This window comes from Xiphophorus maculatus, chromosome 7 (genome assembly GCF_002775205.1).
Source record: "Xiphophorus maculatus strain JP 163 A chromosome 7, X_maculatus-5.0-male, whole genome shotgun sequence".
Classification (NCBI taxonomy): Eukaryota; Metazoa; Chordata; class Actinopteri; order Cyprinodontiformes; family Poeciliidae; genus Xiphophorus; species Xiphophorus maculatus.
Genome location: NC_036449.1, coordinates 25,084,677 through 25,105,892, shown reverse-complemented (window position 1 = coordinate 25,105,892; position 21,216 = coordinate 25,084,677). Strand labels below are relative to the sequence as shown.

The 21,216-nt window shown below is 34.6% G+C and overlaps 1 protein-coding gene across 1 annotated transcript in view; it reads right to left on the bottom strand.

Moving 5' to 3' along the window:
* pth2r (parathyroid hormone 2 receptor) overlaps positions 1 to 21,216 on the bottom strand; it is a 50,311-nt gene that overhangs the window by 8,589 nt on the left and 20,506 nt on the right. The window contains exons 7-11 of the mRNA XM_014469595.2: positions 18,460 to 18,613; positions 12,912 to 12,972; positions 10,181 to 10,247; positions 6,490 to 6,584; positions 2,922 to 3,060 (exon numbers count right to left, since the gene is read on the bottom strand). Of these exons, the coding sequence (XP_014325081.1) occupies positions 2,922 to 3,060; positions 6,490 to 6,584; positions 10,181 to 10,247; positions 12,912 to 12,972; positions 18,460 to 18,613 (516 nt within the window). The remainder of the gene's footprint in view (positions 1 to 2,921; positions 3,061 to 6,489; positions 6,585 to 10,180; positions 10,248 to 12,911; positions 12,973 to 18,459; positions 18,614 to 21,216) is intronic.

Here is a 21,216-nt window from a genome sequence, read left to right as displayed (position 1 = left end):
AGCCCATCAGTTTATAATGTTGGGTAGAACGAAGATACAATATTTAAATCTGCTGAGGGACAAGTTGAACTTTCCAGTGGTGCAAAACAAACAATTTTAACTGTTTTCAATTCATCAATCTTTGATTAGTGTAACATGTTTTCACCAGATCCAAAACATTTAAAACATGATTCTGCCCAGTTGTTCCACTGTCCAAATATTAAAAAACTAGATAAGTCTCGTGTTACGACTGGAGTCGTTAAATGTTATGTAAATGAGTGTGCAGGTACTTGTTTTTGATTGGTGCCTGGAGGACGACGGGGGACGTCCGATTGGTGGCTTCCCGGATGTGAGGAGTATAAAAGCGGCTGACGTGGACTTCCTGGAAGATCCCTCCTCTGCTCATCTCAACCGGCCACACTGTTTGTTTTGTTTGTTAAACTTCTTGGTTTGGAGTTTGTAGGAGTGAGCTGCCATTTATGTTGCCTTAGTTCTTTCCTGTTTTTTTAGTTTAGTTAGGGAGGTAAGTTTTTGTCATTTGGTTTATTTATTTTCGGTTAGGTAAGTTGATTATTATTTAGATAGTTCCTTTTGTTTGTTGTTTTGGCACTAGCTCATTCTGACGTTATATGCTCCATTTTTGTTATATTTAAATCAAACATATATTTTTTAATAAATATCACTGTAAAATGTTTAACTTTGTATGTGTTGGCTGTTTGGGATGGGACGAGGAGGGACCTTTCATGTTATGATCTGGCCACCCCTAGACGGGTCGTAACACTCGGGTAAATGTCACTTTATCACAAATTTACTGGTGTCCTTGTGTAACTAAAAAGAAACCAGGTTAAATAAATTTCCCAGCTCAGGATTTGTCTTTTGTTTTCAATATTGGTCAGAACATTTTCTGTTAAACTGATGACCTCCTGAAGAACTGCAGTAGAAAGCTTGTCATTATAGGTTACTCTTTCAAGTAACCTCATCGTAGGCTCGTTGTTTCAGCAATATTGACATGTTTTAGTCTGAAATATTTTCTCTACACATGTAATTAAGTTTTTACTGCTCAAAAGAAAGTGATAATGTGGCCTAAAATAAAGGCAGCACTGATTCTAACACACAGAATTGCTCATTCAACTTAGGGTGAGCTTAATTATGAAAGGGAATCAACCTCATTATCATGCTTCTTTCCTGCATATTAAAGTGAAGTAATAACTCTGACACTGACAGTCACCCAGAGTAATTTATACAGGCTAATTTTGGATTCCTCCCACTGCATGAAGTGGAAATGCAAAGGTTACTAAAAACCTTTGCGTTGACAACAACACAGATCTCAGTGTGTGATCTTTGGTTATTTCTCTGCAGCTCCTTTCACAAAGATTGTCTATCTTGTTGTGTGATCTTACAAACAGTTAATAATAATGAAACACTTTTCTCTTTGCCTTTTTCTGACAGAGCAGTGCATTGTTCGCTTAATAAGCAAAAGGGATCCTATGATTATAATGAAGCGATTCACAAACAAAGAGTATAAAAAGTCTCTACTGTGTGAAATGACAGGACTACTGAATGCTCTTATTTATTTTCACAGGGGATTTTATAACCAAGTCATGCATTATCTGCAATGCAGAAAATATTGTGTAGATGCTGGACTTTGTATGCCTGAATGGTTTTGTCAGAAAATAAGTTTGTGAAAATCAGCTATTCCAACTTTAAACATTATTCTATACCAACAAAAATATTCATACCCTTTGAACCTTTTCAGATTTTGTCACAACATAACCACAGACTTCAGTAAAGCTTAATGGATTTTAGTCCTTTCAAAGATGAAAGTATATATTTTTGTATTAATTTCTACAAATAATAAAATTGTGCACTTTGTTGTTTCCAAAAGTTATGTTTTTCCTCAGTTTTTTCCACATGGTTTCTGGCTAATTTCATATCAAGAAACTATTTTTAAGTAGTTGTTTTCTACTCTTAGACTTATTTTGAGTCATGCTGAAAGGAAACAACAATCAGTTTCCTACCAGAAGTCGAAAAGTTTAATTTACAATCTCTATAATTCAAACTCATCTGCTTGTGATTTCTTGCTGTAACAAAACCGTTCCCATCATGTTTAATCTGCAGAATCCACTGAGTTATTGTAGAACCGCAAAGTAAATGTGACTGTGGTCATTTGTAATTTAAGAGCAAAAATATGATTTATCACTTCTATTACATTACATAGTATAGTAAAAAAAATAAGAGTTGGAAGTATTAAACTGTGGAAGAGCTGGTGATGTTTCATTTCTGAGCCATATTAATTGTGCTCCAGTTTTAGAAGTCTGTGTGAACTGGAAACATCTAGGACACCTGCTGATTAACATCACAAACTAAGAAATAATTAAACAAATGGAGAAGTCTGATCTTGACATAATTAGAGTTCTCCAGAACAACATTATGCCTGCAGCATTGAAACACCTTTGTTCTGTGTATAATTGAGTCTTCACCATGTAGAATATCAGTGCAGCTACAGAACAAATGAAGCAGTCATCTGTTCCTGATTTATCCACCTGGGAAAATATATATATATATAAAGACACTTGGTTCAGAAAACAAATAACCTACAGCAGAAACCAACTCCTGAGTGTCAGGGAAGTGAGGAAAAAGTATGAGCATTTATCTTTAGGTGTCAGGGTAACAGAGTCGGAGAGGTCTCACAAAATACAATCAAGAGTATTTTAAACAATAAAACAAAAACATAGGGACATGTAAAGTACATTAAGTAGAGCGGTACAAGGTAATGCTGGTAAAAAACATAAATAAAACATATCAGCGCAGGAAGCTCTGCTGGGGCACTGCTTCATTCTGTGCCTCGATTTTGCAAATAAATGCTACCCAGGAGTTTTATTTATTGGGGATTTTTTTTTCTTTTGCTTATGTAGCATAACTGAAAAGTAAGCAGAAAGTACCTGAAAGGAGTTGAAGAATAGCTCACAATACATGCGAATCTCCCAGCTTGGTCCTTCGAATGTGTGAGGCAGTCCAACGAAGATGATGTAGTGGATGCCAAACACCAGCACCAACACAAGGGTGGACTTTGCCAATTTTCTGTAGAAGCAAAAACAATATATTTATAGTTGGAACCAGATGCTTACACACACATTTTTTCCTCTGCAACTTTTCCTTTTATCAGTGAGTATGAACAAAATTTCTAGTTTTTAGGTATCAGAATTATGAGGTGTTATTTTAACTACTGCCTTTAAAGTCAGAAGTTAAGCATTTATATGATGGGAGTTAAAATATGGACATTAAACATATGTGGGGACACAGCTGGTGCACCTCATTACCGGACATCTGACAACAAAAATGTCATGTTTTCATTAGCTGTTAGCAGAAAATGATAATAGTTAACAGAAATAAAGACTTGGTAAGTAATTTATATATGTTTTACGTTTTACATAGAGTTAGGAAGGTAGTAAAAGTCATCATTTTAAAAATTAAGAATTAGTCTCAGTACTGAAGACTGAATCTTTATGTCTCTAGCAAATATGCTGGTCTAAATTTTTTCAAAGCATAACACCAGTTTAGTATTCACATCCTACATGAGGCAAAATAATTGTATTTACAAGTAAATCCAAATCAATAAAGTGTTTGGTTTGGTCTAATAAATCCAAATACTATGGAAACTTTCTTAAAGAACATGTAGGTGGAGAGTCTTTTGCACTTAGTTAGATTATTTGCTCTATTTTCAGGTTTTTTCAACTCTTAGAACTATGAACTCATTCATTTTCACATTTTGTTTTAATTCTTATTCCTGCAGACAGAAAGCAACAACACAGAAATAAGAGGTAGACTGTGATTTATTCCCCTTTTCAATTGAAACAAATGAGCCTAGCAAGCAAGCAAGGGTAACTCAAACAACCTGCCTCCCTCATGTGCATTAATATTCATTTGTCATCCTCAACACAGATTTCTTGAAACTTAGTTTGGCAAAGCCATTCTACAAGCTTCCTGGTGCACAATAACTGTCACACTATGTTTGACCAAAAGGTTAAAAAAATACTGATTCTGATCTAAAACATCACAGACGATGTTTTGTGATGACACAGAGCTACAGTATGTCATAAGTTTGTGAGGGAGTGTGACGCACCAATAAAATAGGATTGTTCCCTTTAAACCTGCAAAATGAGATAAAACTGTAATGCTCTGATGTTAGATGAGAAGCTGCTATCTTCATCAAAGAATCAATCCAATAAATTATTATTTTTTTCCATCATCCAGAATAGAAAAATATATTAGTGACATTAGCGGGAGTGCAGCGAGAGCAGCTAGTTTAATTTTAAATCTTCTTTTTGATAGACAGAAATGAAATGTGTGTCTGTTAAAGATTGTTATTTGAAGGGATAAAAATATGTAAAAGGAAAGTAAATATGGTGACATTTAAGAACTGCATTGGATAAAAGTATAAACAGTTGTTGTGACTGATGCAACAAGCAACTGAACATTATTATCATCGTTCAGCTTTGATTTTACCTCTAAATGTGCCTGTTGAGTCTTTGGATTCATAAATAATCTTTTGCCCATCAGTCAAGACATCTTAATTAACAACAGCCACTTTTATAACTCATAAATGGTCCAACTGGTGACATATTAAAAAATACATGAAGTCTTTACATCTGAAGTTGTGGATTTGACTTGCAAGTACTTTCCTATTTGCTTGCTGAGTAGCTTTGATTATCAGTTACTTTTGATTTAATCACTTCACTTCTTTTTTAGAAATAATGACATCTATTGCATCTGACATGTTTATATGGTCCCCGGTTCGTCACCCCTGATCACAATCATTTATTCTGATAAATTGTCATTTCAGCTACATAGAATGTCTGCACCATTCAAAGTGGGACTGCTCTTGGTTGATACGCTATAATTATTATGTTTTTATCTGACATGCTGACGCCAGCACCAGCAGGGGAGGGAAAATACAGATAATTACAGATGTAGGAATGTGTGTTTGTGTGTGTGCATCTGCATAGCTCACATAATGAGAGCTAGTTTCAACTTTCAACCACAAAGTCAGAATCAGCTCGTCAAAACTTAATTCTCTGCTCTTGCATAAAGGTGAAAACTTCCTTCCTTGGGATCAAAAAAAAAAAGACTGAACAATTTTATTGGTCAGTCAATAAAATTAGGCCAACTTGATTGTAACATCCATCTCAAATAGCACATCGCAAAGCAGAACATGCAATCTTCACACAGAAAGGCCAGTTAAGATTCAGAGGACTTTGCTGCAGCGCAAATAAAACTGATTTTTTATTTTTATTTTTTTTGCTTTAATCAGGTGAACAATTTCTGAACAGCTATGTAATCTGTGTAAAGACAGAAAGTAATTTTTTTTAAGCATTTTAATTAGTTTCTTATTTTGTTATAAATATTGTCAGGCATTTGTTGATTGACTACACTGTTCCATGTAACTGAGTAACCTCTCACAAATGTGAGAGGTTTTAAATAAATATCCTAAGAAATATATATATATATATATTTTTCCTTGTGTCAATTACGGAAAGTATCAGATTATGGCAAGAAAAAAAAAAGTTAATTGTGGAGTTTATTGTCTAAACTCAATGCTGGTGTCTGTATTTTCAGTAGATCAGTGACATTTTTAAATAGGATAAAGATCACTGCCTATTTTTGCAAATAAGAGTAAGAGGGAAGACATTCAGCAAAGGTCCCAAGGCCTGAAACAAACTACCCCAGAGAGCTGAATAAAGGACTAAAGGCCGAATGTATTTATGGTGGTGTGAGATGATTTCCATTGAAACATCACACACCACCTTTGCCAGCTTATTTACATCAGTTTAGTTCTCTTCTGTTCACCCAAAACAACTGCTCTCATTCACATATTCAATAGCACTGAACAAGTGAGTTAGAAATCTTGACTAAAATTATTAACTGCTGCAAATGTGATGCAAATCGTAACTTTTTTTTTTTAATCACATCTACTGGCAAAATCACTCGCATAAAGAAAAGACAACATGCGGTTTCTTTCCTCAGAAAAATCTCTGTTCTGAGGAAAAATCTCCAATAGACAGAATGTACTAAGCTGTACTAAGTTTGTCTCTGTTGACATGGAGACTCCAGCAACAACAAAATTGAGGCGCAAAAACAAAATAAGTTTCCATGTTTGGGGCAAATTTCATCAGTATAAAGTGATTATATGGAGTGCCACTCACATTCATTCAGAAGACTAGGTATTAGGAACTAAAAGCCTTGATTGGAATATCCCTAACATTCAGAGTTGGTTTCCAAAATCACAATAAAATTATCTTTGTTCATCTTATATTAATATAAAACAACATAACAGTGACATCTTGTGATACATGCCTCTGACAAGCTGACACCTATTAGAAAGAAAATCACATTTCCCTTTCTACAAACTCAGTACATTTATGCAAGTGCATACAGCAAATGTACAGATATATAACACAATGTAAGTTTCATAAGGTAATTTTTGTAAATTTTAACCAATTTAATGCAAACCTGTACTGCTTCCTGGTGTCGTATCTCCCTGCGTTTGTCTCTCGAATCTTTGTGGCCAGCACTCGCACGATGTTCACAAACAAAATAAAGTTGAGCTGAAAAGGAAGAGGAGAAAATAGAAAACTTTTGTAATTGTGATGTAAATGTTAGGGACACAAACTGAGAAATAAGATGATAATTAGATTTTTCTTTTTTAGAGAAAATGTTCTAAAGATGTGATTATGTAAATCAAACGGAGGCCAAACAAATCTCCTCCTCTGTGAAGATTATACACCAGAATAACATCAAAGGTTTACTGACATTCCACTTAATGCAGTACATGAAGGAGCTGTAGCTTTAATAAACCCTTGTCATTTAAAAAAATAACTGTTAATCATACGGATGGACAAAGTGCAATTTCTACTCAGTTGCTGCTCATTACCAGCAGTATTATTTTAAGATCAATGAAACAGAAATAAAATAAGAAAAATGCACATTACTTCTTTCGCTTTGTGCAGACAAATGTGAATAACATTATAACATGACATAAAGAATATAAAGCGTCCCTTTACCTTTAAGTTTGGACTTCCAGTGACTAATCAGAACCATTTGTTTTCCAATGTAGAATGATTATACAACAAATGATTTAAAGAAATAGTTTTCATTTCAAAAGGAAATTGGCATCACCAGACAACCTTCAAGTTTTTTTTATTGGTTATGAGGAATTTATAATATGAAACTCAATCTCCATCAACTAATGTAAATGATAAGCATAAGAGAAAAAGTTCCAGTCTGACCTCTAGCATAGAAATACTGTTTTCAGCTTGTATAATATGTTGAACATATGAGCCACACAATTTCACGCATTTTGAATTTATTGCACATCTAACAAAACATGTATGAAGTAGTTGGATAGGAGGGTATTACCATAGTTTCTGGGATTACAATTTGTTAAAAATCTGTCCAGAAAATGAACCATTGATCTCTTCTGATCAGAAAATATCTTCAAGGCAGAGATTTGTGAGTTGACCTGCTGAAACAAAAATCTTTGACTCCACCTCAGATGGATGAACGATAAATCTTTGTGGCAAAGAGGAATGCGTTGAAGGCAAGAGACGTCCTAGATATATTTGTTTGTTCTTCAACAACATAAACATTATATAGGTAGCCATCCTAATCCAGTCAACGGCTCAGTCACAGCTTCCTAATTAGTAGAACCTACAGTATATTGAGGTTTTCCATTTGAAGCTTTGTGCCAAGCTAATTAACGATATGCGCTGAGAGAATTGAATTCAAAGCAGTTATTTAACTTTAATTTTTATAAACATTTTGTAAGTATTATCATAGAATAGGGCCAAATGCTCTTTTTGGCAGCTTCCCGGCTCAGCTGTCGGTCACCAGCACAAAACGTTCTTTAATAGTGGCAGTTCAGTCCCCAGCTGTTTCACATGTTCAAGTGTCCTTGGGCAAAACACTAAACCTCAAAGATAATGTGCAAATACAGTCGACACACAAAGAAGGGCTGAAGGAGTGTGTGTGTGGGGGAGGCGTGTGGGCGTGTGTGTGAATGGATTAATGGTAAACTGTATAAAATGTGCTATATAAGAGTAGTTGGTTTATCAAAGAGACAAACAGACATCCACGCTGTGGCCAATTTGCAATCCCCAAAGAATTCAGCATGTAGGTTTCTGAACTGTGGGAGGAAACGGGAGCACCGAGAGAAAATAGATTCAAGCACGAGGGACAAAATGCACCACTTAGAATAAAAACATGTCACAATCTGCTTTTCTGTGATCGAGCTTACAGCTACACCACAATGTTATCCAAGACCCTTTCGCCCAGTTTTAGTGCACTTCGGTGTTTGCTAATAAGAAATTTTCTGTGTCAATGAGCAAAGATTACTGGACCAGATTTCTAATGATTATAGTAAGACAGACTATTTCCAGCATGTCTGCTTTCTTAACGAGTCTTCAGGGTGAAAATATCTGTTAAATCAAGCAGGACATGCTAATAAAAAACAGCAGGTGATTAGAATCAACAGATTTTTACATTTGCAAATTGATGGAAACTTAATTATACAAGGATGTATAAAACAGCCTTCACAGTAGGATAATGCACAAGGAAACATTTTTTTAAATATCTTATTAATTTAACTGTTTACAACTATTTTAAGTACAAAGGCTCTTCTGCCTGGGAAAAGAAAGACACTGAAATATGTTGTTTCAAACTGTAAAACGTGAAATGTTTTTTTAAAAGCTGTTTCAGAAATACTTTTGTATAACATCGAGGTAACCGTTATAATTTTAAAATAATATTTATTCTTCTACAATGGACCCTTGTTTTCCAATACACACCCTTTATATGTACGTATATCAACATTTATTGGAAAAAAAATAAATTCTAAAAAATAAAAATAAAAAAAAAAGTAAGTTTGGAAAAAAATGTCCAAATAACTCAGTACATTTATGCAAGTGCATACAGAAAAGGCAGTCTGGGCCAGTCTTTGTAATTACTGATTTTCCTAAATTTCTTTGCTGCATAATTTAGCTCTTGTTGTCTTTTTAGAAAAGCCACAGATCATTATAAATATGTTCAACAAACTCTACGGAGACATCTCGACTTAGGGTTAATTATTTCATAACCACAAATGTAGCTCGTCACACCTTTAAGTACTGTACATAACTGTTGGCTTGGAGAGAGTCAATAAAAATTGTAATCAAATTTAATAAGTTATTTAGGTTAGTCAATTATCAGGGATTTCAGGAATCCCTGATAATTTATGGAACTTCTTTGAAAAATGCTTCTTTAAATATGTGGACTGTGGATGCTGACATTAGCGTTGGGGACATGTGTGCTTCTGTCTCCAAGGCTAACTCCTTTTAGCACAACTTGCACACAACAATAGTCTTTTCCAGTGTCCATGAGGTTGTTTTCTGATGCAAAAATTGCTAGCAACATCGTCCATCAATGTTAGCAAGTGTCGAGTGTGCATCATATTTATAGGCATACTAGAAACACAATTAAAAGGTTCCAGCTCTAGGCATTTGTATGTAAGAAAAAATTCTCTAATTACGTTTCAAATTTAGAACCTGTTGAAATCAATGTAGTTAATAACTGAAAAGGTTAGAGTTGAATCAGAATTGGGGGTGACAAAAAAATCTATGTTTCTTCAGTAAAAGTGTTTAGGATGATGTGGGCAGTAACTCAACAAAAGTGAAAAATAAAATAATTTAAAACCTCAAACATTTATTAATAAGAGAAAATTAGGAGAGAAATTTAGCATTTTCTCAAGGGAGTTCAGGGAGAACCTGTGGATGAGGGCAAAATGACTCCTTTGATTTCTTAAAGCGCTTCAAGAATTGTCATCTATACAATAATCAAGTTACAATTATAAGAGATCACTGTTGTCAAGTTCTACAATACTGATCTTCACTTTATATGCCACTTTAAACTTCGAAGGGCAACAAAAAGGTCACATGTTATCATTTTAGGGAGTGGCAGTGACTTGTTTGGGCTCAGGGCTTCTGTGACGATAGATGACTGAATGGTTGAATTTTTTTTCTGATCAGAGAAATCAATAATTCAAATTTTAATCTTTGTGGAATGTATGTTGCAGGCTAACAAATCTATCTTCTCTCCATTTTTTCTTTCCCTTTACATACAAAACTGGCAAACATATGCCTTTTAATCAATTAATGCTGTTCATACTTACCCCAATTGCTGTCAAGATAGGAACCTGGTAAATCCATTTGACGTTACCAGCACTTAACTCCCAGCACCTGATGATGAAATAAACAGAAAACAATTAGGCTGTGAAATAAGTTTGATGTAAAGGTTAAAATGATATCTTGTTTTGGTTACATACTATGAAAAAGTTATTTAATTATCAGAAAGGTGTACCAGATATAAATCCACTAGACCTGACAATACAGTGTCTGCAACACATATTGAAATGGATGACAAAGATGTGCAGATACCCTTATAATCAATTCCTCTTTTATATTATTTCACACAGACAACTTTAGAAAAGTGCAACCTTCCGGTTCAGTAGATTTATTCAGCGGGGAGAGAAAATGTTTAAACAGAATAATCCCTCAAAATTTCATACATATCACTTGCAGGGACTCGGGTAAGCTGGTGCTCATCTCCAGCAGACTTTGGGCTAAAGACATGGAGCAGCCAAGATAGGTTGACATTACACCGCAGGGCAATGCAGAGAGAGACGCAGGGCAAACAAACATAGTCACTCACTCCTGGGGGCAATTTAGGCAGACCAGCTAAAGCAACACTTTTCTCAACTGCAATTTGTATTTACACTTAATGTTTACAATTGAGATTATTCTGGGAAATCTTGAAATGGTTTCATAAATCCATGCTTTTTTAATTACCTAGGGTAAACATGCGACATTGGAGAGATGTTAAGTTATAAAACATATTTTGTGATTATGCACAGGGAAGATTGTCTGGTTGTTTGGGGGCATGCCAAACCTTCTCTAGCCAATAAATTCAATGCAAACATGTTGAGTTAACTGAAACAAAGCAATCCGGTTGCGAGTAAAGATGCGACTTTCAACAGACCAAAGATATGTCAAGATATGAATTTTTGGTCACAAACATTTCAGTTTGGTCTGCTGTAAAGCAAAGGGCACAAATGTGAAAAGCACTTCATGCCTACTAATTAGTACAGCAGAGGATCTCTGATTTGGAGGGCTTTTTTCCTTTTCTTTTTCAAATGCATACAAATAAGAGTACATTCCATAATCAACTGTTTAAAATCTCAAGAAATTATAGACATACATTTGGTGGCCTTGGCTCAAAGAGTGTGCCCAAATCAACAGAAGAAAAATGGTTCAACAGCCTAAATCAATCTTTTTCCAGTAGATATACAGTAGATGTCCTCAGATCTAAATCTTATAGAAAACCCTCACAGAGAACCATAGAGAAGAAATCAAAAGAGAGAATACAGGGCAGGATTATCTAAAGCAGGAGTGCCCAAATCCAGTTCTCTAGAGCTACTATCGTACAACATTTAAATGCAACCCTGTACCGACTCACCTGGTCCTTTCATTAGCTTTCAGCTCTGCCAAGACCTACTAATCAGCTATTCATTTGATTCAGGTGTGCTAGAAAAGGGAAGCTTCAAAAAGTTGCAGCATAGTAGCTCCTGGAGACTGGACTAAAAATGAATGGTCGAAGATCTTTCCGTATCAAAGGTGGCATTAACTAAATATTTACGGTCTTTTCTTAGTTTTTTAAAACGGTGAAGAAAAAATCCAAAGGCCACCTGCCACTTTGACAGACTACAGTTCACACCTCTAACCACTTGGGGCAGATGCAAAGACATTCTCAACTTCATGCACAGAATACAGGTAACTAAAATCAAAGAAATTATTTACATGAGAGCATCTGATGGTGTCCAGCATCTTGTCAGACCTGGACACCATGGTTAATGCTTTCTGCTATTTGGGATTTTGAGACCAACATCACAGTCCCCATAAAAGGTCATCTATTGGAGGTAAAGCCCTCATGACAACTGCCTCTACAAACATTTGATTCCTCCTGGCTCATAATGACCAGAAGGAAGTTATGAGATTGTGCGTTCACGCCACAGAAGGTGAATTGTTCATATTTTATTTACTGCGACCACAGTCCCACATTAACATTTTTATTAATGTAGGAAATAAAGTTACATTCATCTGATTGATGTGCGATGGCACAATGGTTTCTTCAGCTTATTCGGGTTAATTATTAATCAAAATGAATAAAGTTAAGTACGACACATTGACTTTCATGATCAATTAAAGGTTGAATTTTTCCAAACTTTGTGTGTGGGCGTGTGTGTGTGTGTGTGTGTGTTTTAATGTAGTAAAAGATTTATTTTCAATGAAAGACTTCATGCACATCAGTGAAAATTGGTGTCGTATATCAGATCCAAACTCAACTTTTCAGCTTTTTCTTTTCTAAAGTATTTCCTTTCTTATTGACAGAAATTTCTCTCATATTCTTGATTTTTTTTTATTATTATTATTTCAATGAAGAGAAAAGGAACGGTCTTTGAGAAGCAGAATAATTTCTTTCCTGTAAATAACATTCTTTTCATCAACTGTAGCTCAAAACAGGCGCTGGGAGAAGTACTAAGATTTAACTTCATCTTTTCACAGCAATTACTTCCAGTGCCACCTGTTGCATTGTGTGTCTACTCTTGTTCACAACTGTGTTGCATATTAAATTAAGCAAGTATAATTGGATTTCACGGGTGACTCAAATGTCACATGAATTAGACTGTAATTGTACAGTCGCCTTTTGTCTCTTTTATACTTGCTAATAGATGGGTTGTCTTGTTCCATTGATTACAGTTCAATCTTTAATCTTTTTATTTCGACAAAGACAAAAATATGCAAATAATGTCAAAATAAATACTCATGCAATTTGTAAACGTGTACCTTGCGTCTGCCAGCGTTGCCCTGACGATTGCCCAGATTGCGACAAACACGGCAGGAACACCTGAAAGTACAAAACAAGATGTGACTCAGTGGATTTATTTTTTTTACTCGATGCAACTCCCAGCTCAGATTTCACACTGCATTTCCTTCATGTCACAAGAAAACAGATACAAAGTGTACTAGAGTGCTGCGGAGACAGTAAGAGTGTATATATAATCCCACATAATGATGGTATGCTGACATATAATTACTACACACTCAGTCAACGTGACAAACGTACTTCCTATCCAGCAGCTCTGTTGCATGTCACATTTCAGCAGAAACAGCAATTTCCACACTTTTACTACCCGTCAAAGCACAAGGATGCTGCAGGATTTCATGTACATTATATCTGTAAAGAAGTTCCTATGCTTCATAGTTGTATGTTATATAAAGTTACCAGGTGTAGTCACTTCTTTGCTGTAAAATAAACAACTCAGTGCTGCTACAGTGGAGCAGCACTGAGCACTGAATTTAGTTGGGAAGTTAAACAGGCATAACTTCCCAACTAAATTCACACAGGCACTATTTCTTTGTTTAAGATTTGAACCATAAATCTTTGTATAACTAAGACTTCTTGTTTATTTCACCAACAGTTTCTTCTCATGCTCCACATAGATGGAAATGTCTGGTTACAAGTTCATTTTAGGACAGATTTTACAATATTGACTTTAATTTTCAAGGGCCTCGATTCAAGCTCAGTCTAAATAAGTGGATTATTAAAGCCAGATACTTCAACTCAAGCACTGACATTGTTAAGCCAAATTTTGCTCATAGTTCCAAGAATCAGATATAAAAATTCAGGGGAAAGCTTCCTTTCTTTTTATATTATCTTGGACCTTAAACAATCTATCTTTTTAGGATAATTTTCAATATTCATGCAATTGTTTATAATTATTTCCATCATTTGGTAAACATATACAAACAAGGTCACAGTCTTGGTTTATTTTATTATTATTCATGCTTTCTTTTCTTATATACTAGTATGTGTATATCTGTTTTACTAATTTTATGTGGTTTTTATGTGGTTTTATCTCTTTCCTCAATTTTTGGAGCACTTCAATTTAATTTCAGATTGGGTTTCTGTTGTACAAAATCTTTTTTCTGAAGCACCAAAACAGCTTTTTTCCTTTTTTGTTTCAAAAGTTCCAAGTAACAAAATGAGGTCATGAATATTGACACCTGTCCTGCAGAGCTGGATGAGTAATTTCATCTTTAGTTCAAGATTTATTTGTATCACAAACCTGACTCACTATTTACATGTGTTTCTCACTCTGTTATGCTGGGAGTCTAAGGTTTCCAGATCAGAGATCGAGACTTTTTTTTCCGAGAATTGATTGGTGAAGAGGTAGTGCAGTCACCACCTCTTCACCAATCAATGCACTATTGTGCTTTCAGGTCTCTCTTATTTCCTCTTCTTCTGAGGATTAAATTTTATTTTTTACATTTTTATTTTGCAAGTGTACAAATGTCAAGAACAGGTTCACCTGGTTTTAGTAAATTATATTATCCTTTAAAAATAAGGCATGTTTTTTAAAGATGTAATTTATTTTTAAAAATGGAAAAATCAGTGGTTCTTCTTGTGCTGCAACTATTTTCACTCTTGCTGGTGATTTAAAACCCTAATGCATTAATCAATAATGCATATCCACGTTCATGCACACAATCACATGTGACATATCAATAAGTATGAGGGTTCAATGTCTTTCTCCAGTACAATTTAGAGTGAAGTGGTGAGGTCTATTGTCAGATCCCCGCTCCTCCCCACTGCTGATTACAGATGTTGGAGACGAGTCAGAATCAGCAGGGTTGAGCTTTAGGAAATCTGAATCTGACCAGATAACCGTAATTACTGCAGCTCTACTTTCGGCCTTTGAAATCGAACCATTCGTCAGATTTTTCTTTAGAAAATGGGGGGGAAAATTGTATCTAATTGGATGGATGATGAGATAAAGTTGGAAAGTGTTATCAGCTTTACACAAGGAAACCATCACAAAATGATCACCAAAAACAACAAATGTGAAATAAGATGATACAGAAGTCGATGCTAAAAGCTGCGTACATCTGCTGCTTTGTTTTTAACAATATTATCAGATTGCTCATGTAGATTTGATAATACATTTAAAGCACTCTTAACATAGTTGATTTTTGGATGAACTTCAAACAAACTGAATCCTAAACTGAATTTAGGATTTATAGGACCGTTTACAAAATCATAAATGCAATTGTTCCAGAAATTATTTAAGATATTCTAAAAACAAAAAAAAAGTTTCAGTGCCATTAGTTACCATAAAATTAGGCTATAAATCAAAATTCAACATATCTATTCACTTACACTGTCATCACTCTGTTTATTCAGCATAAACTACTTTAGCTGTGTAATCAAAAGTCCAAACAGGAGATATGACAAGAATCGCTGAAGCAAATCCTCCTCCATCATCTTCATAAGAAACCCATCTAAACGTTAACACCGCTTTTAAATTAAACTTTATTGGACTGACAAGTGCTTCGCCCATTTGTCGGCATCTATTCCGTTAGCTACAGACATCTGAATTAAATGCTTTACTTTATCTATCGCTCCAGCTAGAGAAATTAGGTCAGAAGAGCTTGCTAGCACTAAGAACGGAAGAAAATGGAGAGACACAATTATGATCTTATCGACCCGTATATAAGTGTTTCTGTAGGCTTTAAGTGTCACTGACTGTCCAATAGACACGTGCAGGGCTTCTTAAATTTTATTTTGCACGTAGAAACCATGGAGTCCAAAAGCACATGCAAGTAAAGGACCACTGTTGATTTTTTAGAGAAGATTTTTATGCTGGTAGATAAATCTTTCACACATTTTCCTAATAAAATATCTTCCTCAGTGAGAATATGCTTCGCCTGGAGCTCCTTTCATCATGTCAGCAAAACCGTTCAAGCTATGTGCTGGGGGAAAAAATCCCACACACACAAACACCCACACGCCCACACACACCTCATCTTTGCCATAGGCTTCCACTGAGAAAAAAGCTTGAAGTGTCATTTTCTTTAAAGTAATGTATTCTAGCCTATAAGTGAGGCACATGCATATGAGAATAAGAACCAATTCAAAGGAACTTCTGGGAGAGTGGGTTGTTGTAAGACTGTTGGTGTCATGCAGCAATGTTTTTAGAAAGTGTCATTTGAAATGGTGCTGATGAGAAATGCAGGTACAGCTCTAAAGGAAGTGGATGATGAAATTAATAAATTTTAGTTAACAAAACTGAAGGGCTGCAGAGGCAAAATGTCCAAGAAACAACCAGATTAATAACAAAGATAACTCTAATTAACCCAGAGCAAAACTCTAGAAGAGAAAATCTAAGATATGTGTAAATATCCATAGAAAAGTAATAATAAGCTCTCACTAAATGGTGCATTTCTTAAATTAAGCTGTTGTAAATCATGTAATTTGTATCAGTATTATTAGTTGAAAATATATTATCACCTAATGTCATGCTTCAAAGAAAGGAATCTGATGAATATATTATAAAAATGAATGAGAATAAAATCATTAAAATGGACCTAATACATAAAATGTACATTTTGTTGAATTTTACGCTTCCATTTTGGTCTTGACTTCTTCTAATAACAACTCAAAAACTAAAAAAAAAAAAAAACAATTTTTAACTATAAATTAATTTTTGTTTCTTTTGTGAAAAAAATACCTGTTTCGAAAATGTAAAGTCACAAATCAGCAGGTGCTGCCCCTCACCTAGTAACCCCAGCGTAGCCCAGCCCGTTACCTAGCAACCCAACGAAACCTAGTCTATTACCTAGCAACCGAAGCAGAGCTCCTGCTACGTTTGGTCAGCTGGTTTTAGTTCTGAATGTGCTGCACAATAACTCATTCTCTAACTCATTCCAAACAGAATATAAAATGAATGTTCAGAGGACTTGAAAAATGTTATTTTTTATCTATTTTTGGGTCTCTCTTTCAAAACATAAGCTCCATCATGTTATAGAATGAAATAACTGATTCTAATGTTTTACTTTGGTCCATTATCAGATTGTGATGTCGCCTTTCTCTGGACACCAATTGGATAGGAAGATCCCAATCAATTCAGTTGTTTCCCTCATAATCTAAATATCTTTAACAACTTTTAGAGATAAAAGTTGTTAAACCTTCACAACTGGTTGTAAAGAGAGGCTATTTTGGCTGCTGTAGCTTCCTTTGACCACACTGTTTAAATTTGACAATATTTAAAGCAAAGTGCTAAGTTTTTAAAGCAAGAGGAAAACCTTTTTGTACGTTTTTTAATTCCAGATCATCTTGTTTATTACAAGGTTCCCTTACAGCTACTCATATTGTTTGTTTCTCTTTTTATTTATTCTCTCTGATAATATTGTAACTTGTTGTGGATTTGTGATCTTTATTGTCAAGGTTTTATTTTGACAACATACATTTATGACTACCTTTAAGTCCTCAGTATCAGTCTGCTTATGATTCATTTGCAAAAGCCTTGTTTAACAAGTTAAAATCTTAACAACCACCACGCATCAGAGAACAGAGTTTTAGGTAACTTTTTTCTTCTGCTGTTTTCTTAGTCATGATTTATATGCAGTTCTCGTATAATACAAGTTGAAGCTAACAGAGAAAAAAGAGAACAGGACTGATTAACACAACCAAAATAATTTCCCACAAAGAAAATAACTAAATTGAGAAATCTATGATCATGAAGAGACAAAGCTGAAACCAGATGAAATAAAACATTAAACTACTAACGGAATAAAATGTGCAAATATTTAACTGGCCCACACATCATTTTGGAAGCTATTATTTTGAATTATAAATTACTTTAAAATAACTTGAATAGATCCAAACATTTGACAATGTTGATTCTGCAAATGGGATGCAATCAGTCAGTGTGCACCAAAACCAATTTGAACTGGCAACAAACAAAACATAAAAAGGCAACAATTTAATATAAAATTGTCTATCTTAATGCACGCCTCTTGCTTACTTCCAGGATTAAAAGACATTGGATGAGACAGGCCATGTTAAAACGAGTTGTTAAAACCTAACTCAGTTTCCCAATTCTCTTTTTCTTTACTGAACTTTTTCCATTCAATTATAGAGAAATCCAGCAGCTTAGATAATGTCAAAGTAGAAAGCTCTGTAAGATATTAGCAGGCTATTTGGGTCCCCTGGCACAAATATACTATCAGAGCCTTCCTCTGCTTTGTTTTTGATCTAAAATGTGCCGTTTCTTCTCATATCTTCAGGAAGAGTCATTTTATCTCATTAAGACACAACTTTAATTACTTTAACCTACTCTTTTTCATGAGGAAGACCTAAAAACATCTTCTTTAACAATATATATATATTTCTATTTGGGTTACACGGCTGTTAAAATGTCTTATAAATGTTAACCAAATTCAATCTGTTTTATAAGGAATATAATTTGCAAGAGGCTGAGGTGCCAGCAGAGGAAAAAATAAAAGGTTTTGTGGTAAAAGTGGTGTAAGAAATTGTAGGTTTGCTCCTCACCCCATCCAATGAATATGAATCCCCAGAGGTATTTGGAGTCTGAGCGAAACGCCATGAAGATGAGGCTGTGCAGGTAGAGGCCTTCCACCAGGATCCAGAAGTAGTTGGTGGCCAGGAAGTAGATGAAGAGCAGCACCGTCACCTTGCAGCCGATCTGGCGACAGAGCATTCAGACTTGTCGCATATGATTTGTGTTCATTATCATGCAGCTTACTTGTTTTGCCTTTGTGCTGACACATTCATCAGCTGACCGCATTACTGCACACAAACAGCTCCTGCACCATAGGTGAGCCCAAGAGAGCAAACAGTCTGATTGCAAAGTGGAAAAGCGTTGCTGTATAAATTTGCATATGAATGAAAAAAAGTACACAAGTGAACAAAGTAAAATCATAAATTCAAGCTGATGATGGATGGAACATTTGAGGCAACAAAAGTATTTTCCTACCACATAGTGCTTCCACAAACAAGTAACTGTTAATTTTAGTTTTAAAAAATGCTATATATATCAAATATGGCTTAAAACAAACTTTGTAATTTAACACTTTGAAACTGATCTCAGATGCTTGGAAACTCCAGCTACAATGTGGAGCTGTGCCTTGAAGGTCCTTCCATATGTTTTTCACAATTGAATGGTCGACACTGGAGATTAAAGGATTTCTCAAGCATATATGAAAGAATCAATTCAACACTGCATGTATGTTTTTGATGAGGGAAAAACATATTATATATGATGTTAAGCTCAAAAATGTCAAATTTACATAAAACTGCTCCTTTAAGTCTGTAAATCAGGAGTGTCCAAGTGTATCTTATTACTACTATTGAGTACTTTAAACTCTGTGTGTCTGCAAAAATGTTCAGTAACCACATGAAGGCGAAATAAAAAATGAATTGTAATTATTTTTGTAAGGCTATTGTAGCCAATAAGCATCAGCAACAAATATGAAATGTTTTCTTCTACATAAACCCTGAGGTCGCAAGTCTGTTTATAAAAATCATGTTTAGAGCTTTGTAGACTCAATTATGGTTTTCTAGTTACATGACAGGCATTTGCCATCCATCCATCCATCCATCCAGGCTCTGATATCCTCCAAAGGGAAAGGTCCATTAGGCATCGAGATCAGATGACAAACCACATTTAATTAATTCATTTTATTGAACACTGTTTGCACTCTGAGCTTCTCCAGATGACATATCTCATCATCTCATCTATAATGTATAACAGTTGAAGCCAGATGGTTACAAATACTGACTTTCCATGTAAATATATGAGGTGCAGATACATCATCTCGATATGCATCTTTATTTTTCTAACTTGTCTTATAATGGAAGTGCAGCATACCTTCAGGCATATGTTGCTCTAAACCAATAGTGACACAGTCACAGTTCAATAAATAATCTGAGCTGTCTGGCTGCAACTTTTTTTTTAATCAGCGCAGATCAGAAATTCAAATTAAAAAAAACTCCAAGCTGTATTTTGTTTGCTTTTTATTTACTTTCACTGTGCAGAATGTTGAGTGTGCACAATTTTTTAAATAGGCTCTTGTCAACTTTATCTAATAAAGATGAAAAGATTTTCTGAGTCACAAATTGAATTTTACTCCATATGAAATACAAGTATCGTGTTCAATAGCATACAATGGAGGAAAAGGTTTTTAAAGGTAAAGTGTACTTTTATTCTGCTTCTACAAACTCAGAAATACCAAAGTCAGACCGTTCTGTAAAGCCACTATGGTTGGATATCGCCATTTGTCATTGAAGATATTGATTTATTCCATTTATGTATGGGTTGACATTGGAGAAAAGATTTGTAACATTGAAAAATGGCAAACCACCACTCATTTTTCTCAGCATCTTGTAGATCTGACACATTACATAATGTAAATCAATACTTTTCATATGTTTTTAAAATTAAAATATTACTTTCTTGCTTTGACTTACATCTACCCTGTCGTCATATTTGTGGGCCATTAAAAAAGTGAGAATTATCCAATTAACTTCTTTTTGAATGAAATCAAAATATAATTATTCACGAATCACACTTTATAATCAAAACCATTAAATTAAGCAGCTTTTATGTTTCAATGTTTTAAAGTGATTGCATTTAAATTGCAGATTACAAAATTATGTCAATGATTACACGTAGCTTTGGTCAAATAAAACTTACTCCTGTGTGCAGATTGTAGAAACAACATTTGAAAAGGTGAAAAACAACATTAGATAGAGGAATAAATGTATGGTTGGACCAATTTTGTAAACATCTCTTTCATCCTGCTATATATTTTTTCTCTCCATCTCCCCTTGCTTTTAATATGTTAACAGAAACAGTGCAAGCATGCTGGAATCTGAGTTTGTGTTCACTTTAACTGTGTGAGATGTTTTCCTGCAGCCAGACTGAACAAAAGAACATTATAGCTTTCATTAGTATGCAGAATATAGGCCATTATATTTATCTTTGTCTCCACATGTTGGCAAATCTTTAAGATCTTTGCATAACAGCATGGATGTTCTTTGCATAACAGCATGGATGTCCCTTTATCCTTATTTTATTTCCTCTAAGGTTTATGTATCTATCCTCCATGATTCTGATTTTAATAAGCTTATGAAAGGAAACCCAAAACATTTGTGCATTTTAAACAGAAATTCAGATAAATATTAGAGAAATCTACACATCTGAACTGAATAAAGTCAAAAGAAAATTAGATACATTATGTTAACATAAATATTCATGCAAACGTCATTAGCACAGAATATTATACT